At 63.0% G+C, this 11529-nt stretch overlaps 1 protein-coding gene across 1 annotated transcript in view; it reads left to right on the top strand.

The window, feature by feature from the left end:
• Positions 1–322: 322 nt before the first annotated feature.
• The window catches only part of MTSS2 (MTSS I-BAR domain containing 2), an 18912-nt gene continuing 7705 nt past the window's right edge, over positions 323–11529 (top strand). Inside the window, exons 1-11 of the mRNA XM_007462962.1 lie at positions 323–592; positions 5449–5510; positions 5599–5672; positions 6531–6615; positions 6700–6791; positions 6877–6951; positions 7293–7301; positions 8263–8420; positions 8631–8738; positions 9670–9767; positions 11289–11511. Coding sequence (XP_007463024.1) covers positions 524–592; positions 5449–5510; positions 5599–5672; positions 6531–6615; positions 6700–6791; positions 6877–6951; positions 7293–7301; positions 8263–8420; positions 8631–8738; positions 9670–9767; positions 11289–11511 — 1053 coding nt within the window. The 5' untranslated portion in view covers positions 323–523. The remainder of the gene's footprint in view (positions 593–5448; positions 5511–5598; positions 5673–6530; positions 6616–6699; positions 6792–6876; positions 6952–7292; positions 7302–8262; positions 8421–8630; positions 8739–9669; positions 9768–11288; positions 11512–11529) is intronic.

The raw sequence follows: 11529 nt of genomic DNA, 5'->3' as shown, positions 1-11529 counted from the left end.
GGGGGGGTGTTGGGCACCTTCCCGGAGTGGGCACCCAACCACTGGTCCCACTCCCGCGGGCAAGCCGGGCAGCCCCGCCCCAGCGCCGCCCCCGAACCGCGGTGGCGCCTGCGCCTGCCGGGCCCTCTAGCCCGACCAGTTCGGCCGCGCCGGGGCTCGGATTTCAAAGCCCGGGCTCCATTCCTGGTGAATGGGCCGGAGCTCGCCCGGTCTTTCCCACAGACCCCTCCCGCCACGGCCCTGCCCCTCCCCACGGCCCTCCCTCCGCGCGTCCACGTGACGTCCAAGCCTCGGCGGCTCGGATTACGGACGCCGCTCCAGTCCCCGCGCCGCCCGCCAGCCCCGCCGCGACATGGCCCGCGCCGCCCCGCGGCGGCCCGCGATCCCCGAGCGCGGCGCGGCCGGCCGCTGAGCGCAGCCCGGAGGCTGCAGGCCCGACCCGGCCTCGGAGCGAAAGCCGCCGCGGCCTGGGTCCCCACGCCCAGCCTGCGCCCCGCCGCCGACGCTGCCGCCCGGTCCGAGCATGGAGACGGCGGAGAAGGAGTGCGGCGCCCTGGGAGGGCTCTTCCAGGCCATCGTCAACGACATGAAGGTAACGAACGGGGCGCGGCGGGGCTGGCCGCCCTGCGGGCGCGCGAGTGCTTGTGCGGGTGCGTGCCCCCTCTGGGGACGCGTGGCGGCGGGCAGCCGTGCCCTGCTGTGTCCGTGCGCCGCCGTGTCTGTTTGTCTGAGCGCGTCTGGCCTGCGACTGCCGTGCGCCCGGGTCTCTGGGTGCCCGTCTTGGGGGGTGTGGGTGCTCGTGTGTCGGGGTGTCCGTGTGGTGCCCGGGGTCCAAGCCCCAGGTCGCCCGGGTCGCAGCGCCCCCTTGGGGACCAGACCCGAGCCTGCGCACACGCGGGCTCCCCGCGCCCCAGACCCCCAAAGCATGAATGGGGTTTGGCTCCGGGAGCGACTCCACGGCCCTTTAACGGGCCCGGGGTCTCTCCGGCCTCCACACCCTACCACCACCATCCCCCCCACTCCCCCGCCCACGACGGCCCGGGAGCCCAGACAATGCTGTCACCGCCAAAGCAGGGAAAAATAATAAAGCAGGGAACCGTTAACTCCTTCCCTGCCGGCCTCGGCCTCCGCACCCGCTGCCCGGGTCCCCCAAAACAAGCTCCAGGACTCCAAGGTCTCCACGATGAGCGTTCCTGCATCCCAAGGCTTCTGTCCCCACCTTGGGAGGAGGAGGGAGAAGGTTGCGTTGATGGAGCAGCCCCAGGGAAGGGCTACTCTTGCTCCGGGCTGTCAGCTCCAGCCCCTCCCCATGATTACCCAAGGTCAGGCTGCAGCGGGCCACCAATTCCTGGCCCACCGCTGGCTTACCAGGTGGGGAAACTGAGGCCTGGGAATGGCTCAAGGTCATTAAGGAGACTGCTGGACACTCCCTGTCCTCACCCCTCACTGGTGGTCTAGGGAGTGAGGGGGATCATCTTCCCCCAAAAAGGCTAGGGTTTGGCAGGGCCGCCCCAGGCTGACTAGGCAGAGAGGAAGGGCAGCTCCGACGACAGGACGGGGGGGCCAGGAAGCAGCGTTTCTACCCTTCCCCTCTGGGGCAGGCCTGTGGGGCAGGGGAAGAGCAGGGGAGAGAACTGGGACCTCGTCAGACCCCCGCCTCACAACCTGTCTCACACTCCCAAGTACACAACATAGAATCCTACCGTGACGTCGCAGGCCCCGGGAGGACACACCACAGTGCCCAAGCAGGCCCTTCGGGGGGCTCCCAGTGCTGCCAGGGGAACAGCCCCAGGGGCAGCTGCCAGATCCCTGCGCCCGCACCCCCACCCTCAAGAGAACTGGAGCCACCCTCACTAGGAACTACAGGGTTAGCAGCATGCATAGGTGCCACTCACTGCCCCCGTATAGGGTGCTCCCCTGAGAGCTCCGTCCCCTGCAACTCCACTCCAAGCTTCTTCTGCCGGCCCCCAAAAGTCCTGGCCTCTCCCTGCCCTCAGCAGCCCCTCCTGCCCTGTGGACATCACAGCCCTGGCACCGGGTTTCCTTCCTGGGACCAAGCAGCCCAGACAACCCTCCCCCAACCATTCCCAGGGCTGGCAGAGGGGGGGACCTTCCCACACCCTCCTCCTTCTGGCATCCTCTCCACAAACACTGCAGAGAGCAGCAGCTTTTGCACAGAGCAGAGGGGCAGGACTGTCTCCCTCCCTCTCCAGGCAATTTGCAAGGCACTTTGGGATGAGATAGAAGGAAATGGGCCCAGATTGTAACAAGTGATTGAGGCAGGATTTTCTGACATGTGGAAGGAAACTGGGAGAGGTTTCACCTGTGGTGATGCCAACTCCCGATATACCTACGACACATGCATGTGTTTGGGCCAGGGACAGAGCAGGGGACCGGGCCACCTGGAGGTCAATCATCTGGATTTGAGGGACAGCTTCTGGCTGTTTCCTTCTGTGGCCTGAGCCACAGAAGCAGCAGGGTCTCCGTAGAGGAACGTGGCCAGGTTGAGGAGACTGAGCTTACCTGTGAGGCCCCTCCACACAGGGCAAGCACGGCCACCGCACGGCCACAGGCCCCACAACAGCACACCCTGGCCCTCCTGGAGGCCCAGACCCTGGCGTGGGAGAGGCAGAGTAGGGGGAGGAGGACCTACACCTGGAGACTGGGGGGCCTGGAGGAGGACAGTAGCTCAGGGATAGGGAGGGAACCCTCGGGAGCTTTCCCTGCCTGCTGTGCCTCATTTAGCTCAGATGCCCATCGAATCCCAGAGAAGGGCAGGGACTGCCCAAGATGACAGGGCTGGGTGTGGCACCCAGGGCTCTGCCTCAGCCCCAGGCCTCACCTTCAACAGCACCGGCCCATCCAGAAAACAGGGTCATAATCTTTGCCTGCCCTCGAGAGTGGGGAGTGTCACCCGGACACATAGGCCCTGGCCAGGTGGGAGAGGCTCCTGGCAGAGAAGCAGGGGTCAAGTGTCTGCTCTGTCCACCAGCATTAACCTAGCATTTACTGTGTGCCGGGCACTGTGCTAGTGCTTTCCATGCAGTCTCCATACTGACCTGCTGACATCGGTGCACTTCCCATCCTGACCTTACAGGTGAGCAGACAGGCTCAGAGAGGACGCCCTGGCCCAAGGCCACCCAGAAAGCCCCCTCTCTGGGATTACAGCCTGAGTCGCTCACCTGCACAGCCCAGGGCCCGGTCAGAGACAGTGTCCGGGGGCCAGGGGCCTGGGGCCCAGCAGCCTCCATATCAGTCTCATCCCATCCACTTGAGCACCTCTAGTGAGCATGTAACCTCTCCCCTCCAGAGCAGCCCACTGCTCTGGGGGCAGAGCTGGGCATCTCTCCCATCCATGTAGTTCCTGCCCCCTACCCACCCTTGATGCCCAGATGTTCGTCTCCCCGCATTCCAGAAGTGGTGGGGGGTGGATCCCTGACGTGTAGTGACCAGTCAGACAAGGGATCAGATCCTGACCCTGGCACTCGATGGCCTTGGGCAAGCCGGTTAATCTCTCTGAGCCTCAGTTTCCTCATCTGTAGAATGGGGGTGACAACAGTATTCATTTCACAGGGTCATTGTAAGGATTCCATGCGATCACACAGTGCCTGGCCCACCGCACGCTCTTGATCAACAGTAGCAGTCCCTGTCACTAGTGATAACAACCCAGGGTTCTAGAACCTGACAGCCAGGGTGCGGCCCACGTGAGGGCACAGGTCCAGGTGAAGACTGAGGACACCCCTGGGGCCCTGGCTGCTTCAGCCCCTCAACCTCACCTCTGGGGTCCTCATGAGTTACCAGTGGGGGGTGGAGTCTCAGGTCCTTAGAGACCCAGGTGCTCCTGTCCATCTGCTGAGGAGGGACTGAGCCTGGCCTCCCCCATGCCCCATCCTGTCCCCTCTCCACCGGGAAAGCCAAGGCTGTGAGGGTCTGGGTTGGAGCCATCCTGGCTGGGCAGAAGCGTTGGGGTGGGCCCCAGCCGGGGACTTTAATGGGGTAGGGACCTGTGTCCTCCCAGCTTCTCCCAGCCTGCTACCCTCTGAGACTTCCCAGAGGCTGCTGGGGGTGCTTAGGTTTTCTGGGGGCCAAGACGGTGCCTCTGGACCCCTGTACCCACAGCATCATCCCTCCTCCCTGGCGGTCTTGGCAAGGCTTAGGGCTGAGGGTGTTGAGGTGAGGGAAGGCACCAGGCCCTCAGGACTGTCAGGGGTGGCCTCCCGGGCTCCTTTACCCTGAGCCATGCCGCACGGAGACAGCCCACGCACAGCCTCCCCCTTCCCGCTCCAGCCTGTGTGAACTTCTCAAATATTTGCTTTCCCTGGCCACTGGTTGGGCTGGGCTGGGAGGGGAGGGAGTTTCTGAGGCTCCCAGAAGCTGCCCTGTTCTCCCCACCCCTGCAGGCTGGCCCTGTCCCTGGGGTTCCAGCCTGGCAGAGCCTCCCTCTGAGGCCTTGGGGACTGGGGTCTTTGCCTTCCCCCTTTCCACCGGAAAAGCCCCAGCTCCCAGCGTCCCATCCCACATGGAAGGGAAGGTCGGCAGCACTTTGGGGCTAGGGGCTTTGCCGGCCTGAGGCTCCCCTTCAAGGATCAAGTCTTCCACAGGGCCATTGGGCCAGGACCCAACAGCCATGCGAGGGCCCATTAGCCAGAAAAAAACCTTGATCTCACTGGACAACTTGATCACCAAGAGCCTGGCTTCCCTACTGGGAAACCCCCTCCCAACTCGGAACTTCGGGCCAGGCTGGGATAAAGGCCACACTGTGTCCCCAGGAGGGGAGGGGAGCCGGGGGTGGAGAAAGGTGGCTCTGTTGGCCGCACAAGGCCCCATTCAGCCTGGGGCCTGACTGTCCCAGGCAGGCTGGCCAGGCTCTGAAGCAGCCATAGCCTCCCCGGGCCTGGGAGCCACTTCTGCTGGCCCGGGATGGATGGATGGCCGGGCTGGCAGTTGCTTCCAGGGCACAGGGTGGGGGCCCCAGAGGCCCCAGTTTAGACCTAGCATGCCTTGAGCCCTGGCACTGTGCCTCTGCCCCCATGCCATGTGGACCATCCTGGGCTGTGTCAGGGGAACATAGTGCCCCTCATGTGGCTCAGCCCAGATTCCCTGCCAGGCCCCTCCCATCCCCGAGGAGACAGGACCTGCCATTCACTGTTTCCATCTCCGCTGGGGATGTGGGCCACCATTGCAGACAGTGGGCCAGAGTTCCTGACTGTCAGGAAGGGAGGGATGGGCAAAGGTGCCTGTTCCCAGGGCCAGGGCTTCTTCATGCCCCAGGTCTCTGTCCTGGGCTGCCTTTCCCCGTAGAGAGCCCAGGAGCCTTCCTCTCCACAGGGGCAGGGCTACTGTCTCAGAAACTGCCCAGAGTCTGGACCCAGGCATGTGGGGAGCCCAGCCCAGGTAGAGCGTTGCAGTCCTCATGGAGTCTCCCTTCCTCTCCCATGTCCTCTGCAGAGCTCCTACCCCATCTGGGAGGACTTCAACTCCAAGGCCACAAAGCTGCATTCCCAGCTGAGGTGAGGCTGCTGAGGGTACCCCAGCTGGGGAGGGAATGGGTAGAAAAGACACCTCACCCACAGACCATCCCGCTGTCCATCTCCCCAGGACCACTGTGCTGGCTGCTGTGGCCTTCCTGGATGCCTTCCAGAAAGTGGCTGACATGGCCACCAACACTCGAGGTAGGGAGGGGGCATGGCTGGAGGTTGGGGATGCCCCAGGTTGGGCTTGGAAGCTGGAAAGGCTGAGTGGAATATGAACCGGGTAGAGGACACCAGGCCCAGAGTCGGGACCTTGAGTTCTGCTCCCTAATGGAATGGGCTTTTTGTAGAGAGAGTGAGCCTCTCGTCATTAGAGGCATGCAAGCAGGAGTGGGTGAAAGATGACAGGATGTTACAAAGGGGGGTTCCCTTCTCGCTTCTGGGCGGCTGGTTTGACCCCTCAGCCACAGCTGTTCATGCTTCCCTACGGTGAGTTTGACTGTGGCTTCTTCTTTTCCACCCCCTTCTGCCCTTCTGAGAGCACAGAGGGCAGGTGAACATTCCCTGTTGGCCTTGGCATCTCCTCTGCATTCTGGTCCGAGGAGCAGGGACCTGGGTCGCCTGCTCCTTCGGGTGGTGAGAACCAAGGCAGTGGGCGCGTGCTGGCACTCTCACACCTGCATCTGGGCACACCTGGAGGGGGTTCTTGGTAGGGCAGGAGGGGATTTTGGTTGGATCTTTGGATGGTCTTTGATGCCAGCCTCTCCCAGCTCGGGTGAAGGGCAGCTCCTGGCCCGACCAGCAGAGCAGCCGCAGCTGCAGGAGGCTGGCATAGCCAGGATGGGCAGGACCTTGGTCCCGTACGGAGGAGGGCCTTGGTAAATACTGAGAAGAGATCAAGTCGCCTGCTGGGGCCGGCAGGATTGCGGAAAGCTGGGGGGCGGGGCGCGGGGTGCCGGCTCGGCCTTCGCGGGCCGGTGCGACCCCTCGTGGCCAGAGGCCGGGACTGCAGAAGCGCCGGCGGGCCCGTTCACATGTGCTGCGCGCTTGCCTCGCCAGGGGCCACGCGGGATATCGGCTCGGCGCTCACGCGCATGTGCATGCGCCACCGCAGCATCGAGACCAAGCTGCGGCAGTTCACCAAGTGAGTGGGCGCTGCGGTCGGGGAGGGGGGCGTGTCACGGGGACACCTCCACGGTGGACCTGACCCTCTTGCCCCCACCCACAGTGCGCTCCTGGAGAGCCTCATCAACCCACTGCAGGAGCGCATCGAGGACTGGAAGAAGTCGGCCAACCAGCTGGACAAGGACCACGCAAAAGGTGGGTCTGGGGCTCAGCCCGTGCTTCCCGCCCCCCACTGGGCGGAAACCGCCGTCACAGAGCTCCTTTCTCATCCCTTGCACAGAGTACAAACGAGCCAGGCATGAGATCAAGAAGAAATCTTCAGACACGCTGAAGCTGCAGAAGAAAGCACGCAAAGGTAGAGCCCAGAGCTGGCCCACAGAGGCACAGCCCCACGGAGCCCCGCTCTGTATCCCCCGCCGCCCTGTGGGGCATCCCAGGGCATCATCCTGGCCTGAGGGGTCCTATCCCGCACACAGGACCCTCCAACCTGTTGGGTGGGGCAGAGGGAGCACCTTGCACCCCAGACCCGACCCAGGACCTCCCCTCCCAGGGAGGCAGCAGGAGGCCAACAGGCCCAGGCACCCCCAGACCCCACCCCCCCACCCCCAGGAGTGGCTCTGTCCATCCGGCTGTCTTTCACACATTCTTTCTTTCTCTGTCTCTCCTCTCCTCTCCTCGTCCCAATCCTTCCTGTAGAGCTACTTGGTAAGTCAGATGTCCATCCTTCCAGCTGCTCCTCCCGTCCTTGTCGTCCTTGTCGCATTTGTCTGTCTCCCCCAGCTCAGGGCCATTGGAAGGAGCCTCTCCAGGCCAAGGAAGAGCGAGGAAGGCGGTCGGTCCAGAGAGGGAGGGGCCTGGGGCACAGTCCCCTTGGGGCCCCTGGGGCCCCTGGCCAGGGATGAGTCCGGGGCCACTGCTGGGTCAGTCTGCCAGGCCAAGAGGGGTTGGACTGGGCAGGGTGGGGACACAGGCCCTGGCTGCCCCGCCCCCACCAGGCCCTCCCAGAGTCCTTACCTCTTGCCTCCCCACTTCTTGTCTCGCTGTCTCCTTTACATCATCTTCTCGCCTCTCCGTGTCTCTCTCGCCGCTTCTTGGTGTCGCTGTTGCTGTACTTGTGCATCATTCCCTGAGCTGAGGGGGGACCCACACAGAGGCACCCCGTTCCCCGTCCCCTGGGCCCAGCCCCTGGCCCTCTTGGCCCCTACACCCCCTTGTAGCCTGGCCTACAGCTGGACCCCCCATGCTCTACTTTGTCCTGCTTCCCTTCCTCCTCCCTGTGCCCTGGGACGTGAGGGGCCACCATCCCACGGGCAGTGAGGGTATCCTCGGGGGTGGAAGTCTCAGCTCTTGTGGAGGCTGCCACTGGGCTCTCCTGAGCACAGCTGCTCCAAGGGCGGCCCTGGGGCTGCCCAGGGCTCTGCTCACCCCAGGACCTGTGTGGCTTTGCAGCTTTGGTATCTTTCCTGTGTGCTTTATCTGTCCTCTCTGTCTGCTCTGGGGACCAGCCCTTCCACAAGCCCCAGCGTCCCAACTGCCCTCCCCAGTCCCCTGGCCCCCATGGCAGTGCCCAGCCCCACGGCCAGGGACACCACCATGGGGTCTGAGCTGTGGATGCAATGGGCCGGGCCGGCATCCCCAGCGTGGCCTCTCCTCCCAACCCCTCCAGGGAAAGGAGACCTGCAGCCCCAGCTGGACAGTGCCCTGCAGGACGTGAACGACATGTACCTGCTGCTGGAGGAGACGGAGAAGCAGGCGGTGCGCCGGGCCCTAATTGAGGAGCGTGGCCGCTTCTGCACCTTTATCACCTTCCTGCAGCCTGTGGTGGTGGGTTCCTCGGGAACAGAGAGGCGTTCTGAGCGTCTCCACCATTGGGCTAGTTGAGGGGTTCCCAAGAACCATGATTTGGGAGGCTACATCAGCCCAAGCAGTGTTGGTTGGTGGGAAGGGGTGAGGGAGGGGAGACCCAGTGTGGCCTGGTCCTCCAGGGTGCATGGGCAGGGGCGGGGCCGAGAAGCTGATTCACTGCTCCATCAGAACGGCGAGCTGACCATGCTGGGAGAGATCACCCACCTGCAGGGCATCATCGATGACCTGGTGGTGCTGACCGCGGAGCCACACAAGCTGCCCCCAGCCAGCGAGCAGGTGCGGCCAGCCCTGGGGACAGGACAGGGGGGGGGATGGCTTGCCCTTGGTTGGGGATGATAGAGGAGAAAAGGGGATAGCATTTGGAGGAGGCAGCTGGACACAGAGGGCCACCTGTGGGGATCTAGGAGCATCTGCCCAGGTGAGGGGTGGTGTGCCCAGGACCCAATGGGGGCAGACGGGTGGAAGTCCCAGATCCACAGGATCCCCCTGAGAAAGCAAGGCCTGATGATGCCCACCTGCCATCCACACCCAGACCCGTCAGCTCCCCTAGACCCAGACGCTCCTGCCCCCATGTGCCGCCCTGCCCACTTCACCTCACCACCACGCTCCCATTGCACTAGGGTCAGCCCTACCTGACAGCGCCGTGGCGTTGCTCTCACTAGGCGCCTACTGTGTGCCCAGCCCACACGGAGCACTTCCCACGGGTCACCTCATTCATTCACCCCAGTGGCCCTCTAAAATAGGAATGACTGGCTGCATTTCACAGGAGAAACCCAGGAGAGACCCAGGAACTTGCCCGAGAGCAGAGCAGAGCCAGGATTTGAACCCCATGGTGTCCTTCATGGTCACTCTGGCCTGGCTCCTCTGCCAGCGACAGTGAGTCCTCAGGAGCACCAGGTTCTCCCAAGTCCTGGCCTGTGCAGCTTCCCTGAGAAGCAGAGGGGGCAGAATCTCCCCAGGCATCCCCCCCCACCAGCCCTCTGGCAGCCCTGCTTCCTGCCCCTGAGTGAGGAGCTTGTGTTAGGAAAAGGCTGGGGGGCAGGGGCCTTCAGACTCCCAGGGATCTCCTTTGGGGCCGGGTTCTCAATTGGGAAGACAGCAGGGGGCCTCTGGCCCTACTAGCCCTCGGAGGGGAGGCCCAGGAAAAGGATGAGGCTTTCTGCAGGGCAGGGCTGCTTCCAGTGACCCCATTCATGTCCCCATCCAGGTGATCAAAGACTTGAAGGGCTCAGACTACAGCTGGTCCTACCAGACCCCACCCTCATCGCCCAGCAGCTCCAGCTCCCGGAAGTCCAGTATGTGCAGGTCAGTGGGGGGCTGAAGTGGGGTGCAGGGAGGGGCAGGGGTACTGCAGCAAGGAATCGGGAAGGTCCCACCAGAAGTGCATCAAGAATAGCTTCAGGGCCCCAGAATTCACACAACTCCTACGTCACCAAGGAATGTGCAAGCATAGGGGGAACTTCTCTCGTTGCAAGACTGCTGCTAGTGCAGGCGTGTGTTGGGGGCGGGCGGAGGGGCAGCAGCTTCGTTTATGGAGCAATAAGTATGCACCAGGTGCCGTGCTAAATGCTTTATGCATTTTCTTCATTGAATCCTAACACCACCGTATCAGGTATGGTGTTGTCTCCATTTCACAGAAGGGAAAGCTGAGGTACAGAATCCCAGCATTTAACCACTAGAGTCTGCCAGGCTCAACACAGTGCTGGGGCAATAGTAAGAATCTAAGGTGGGGAGGGCTGTGGAGGCATTGGGGAACATGCGCTGAGGCTACAGGCTTATTACCTTATGGACACTGCAGCCTGGCTGGTTCCTGAGAGCTGGTGCCTGGGCAGCTGCCACAGGCCCGAACCGCAGCCTAAGCTGGGCCCCGAGGTCTTGCAGAGCCAGGGAGAGGCCAAAGGTCTTACTCGGTCACCGGTCAGGCTCAGGCGCAGGGGCACTTCCTGGGTGGGATTGGGAGAGCTATTTAAGATTCAAGGCTCCTCGGCGGGAGGGCAGTGAGCATAGTGCGAGTTACTGGCGGGGAGACCCCTCTGTGCGAGGCACCCTTTCCTCAGCTCCACCTTGGCTGGGCAACCGGGGCATGGGCGGTAAGCCAGTCACAGCAGTCAGCTGCTCCTGCAGGGAGAGGAGGGTCCACGTCAACTGGCGGCTCTTCAGACCGCGGGTGGGTGACTGGCACAGGAGGGGAGAGTTGATTGCAGGGGACACCCATGACCAAGGGTGGAGGCTGGGGACCTTCCCAGTCATGCTCAGGAGGAAGGCGACCTTCATTGCCAGGAACGTTGCCCAGGGATGAAATGGTTGCATAGAGGATGTGAACTGCAGAGGGCTGGACACCCTTCAGGGGGGCGGAAAGGATGAGGGCAATGGTGAGTCCAAGCCCCACACAGACCGTCACCACGCAGTAGACGTTCAATTAGGATTTGATAGCAAATATCAGACTTTGAGAAGATAGTCATGATCAGACTTAATGTCTGGTTGTAGCCTAACTGGGAAAGTCTTTGATGCTGGGTGACTCCGTTTCTTCCTTGTTAACCTAAGGTCTACTGTTCTTGATGGCAGAGGAGGAGGTAGCACTGGGGTGCTCCGGGGGCAGGCGCTAGGCCAGCTCTTCAGTGTGGTCCCCTGCCCAGGCCCCTCCCTGTCCCACAGTCCTGGAACCCAGCTCCTCTGTGGCACTTTGGTCTCAGGACCTTGTAGTCTGACATTGTCTTTTCCTTCCTTTGCCCCTCACCTCTCTCCCCCACCCTCGTCTGTCGCCCTTCCACACACACCCCTGTGTCTCCCTGTCTGGCTGCTGTGCGCCCCCCTTCACTCCCCCAGCGCCCCCAGCAGCAGTAGCAGTGCCAAGGGTGGCGGAGCCCCGTGGCCTGGGGGTGCCCAAACATACTCACCTGGTTCCACCTGTCGCTACCGCAGCCTGGCACAGCCAGCCACCGCCAGCGCCCGCCTCTCCAGCGTCTCCTCCCACGACTCTGGCTTCATCTCCCAGGATGCCACCTACTCCAAGCCCCCCTCGCCCATGCCTTCAGACGTCACCAGCCAGGTGAGGGGGCATCTGCTG

This window comes from Lipotes vexillifer, unplaced genomic scaffold (assembly GCF_000442215.2).
Source record: "Lipotes vexillifer unplaced genomic scaffold, Lipotes_vexillifer_v1.1 scaffold70, whole genome shotgun sequence".
Classification (NCBI taxonomy): domain Eukaryota; kingdom Metazoa; phylum Chordata; class Mammalia; order Artiodactyla; family Lipotidae; genus Lipotes; species Lipotes vexillifer.
This window is presented reverse-complemented; position numbering and strand designations above follow the sequence as displayed.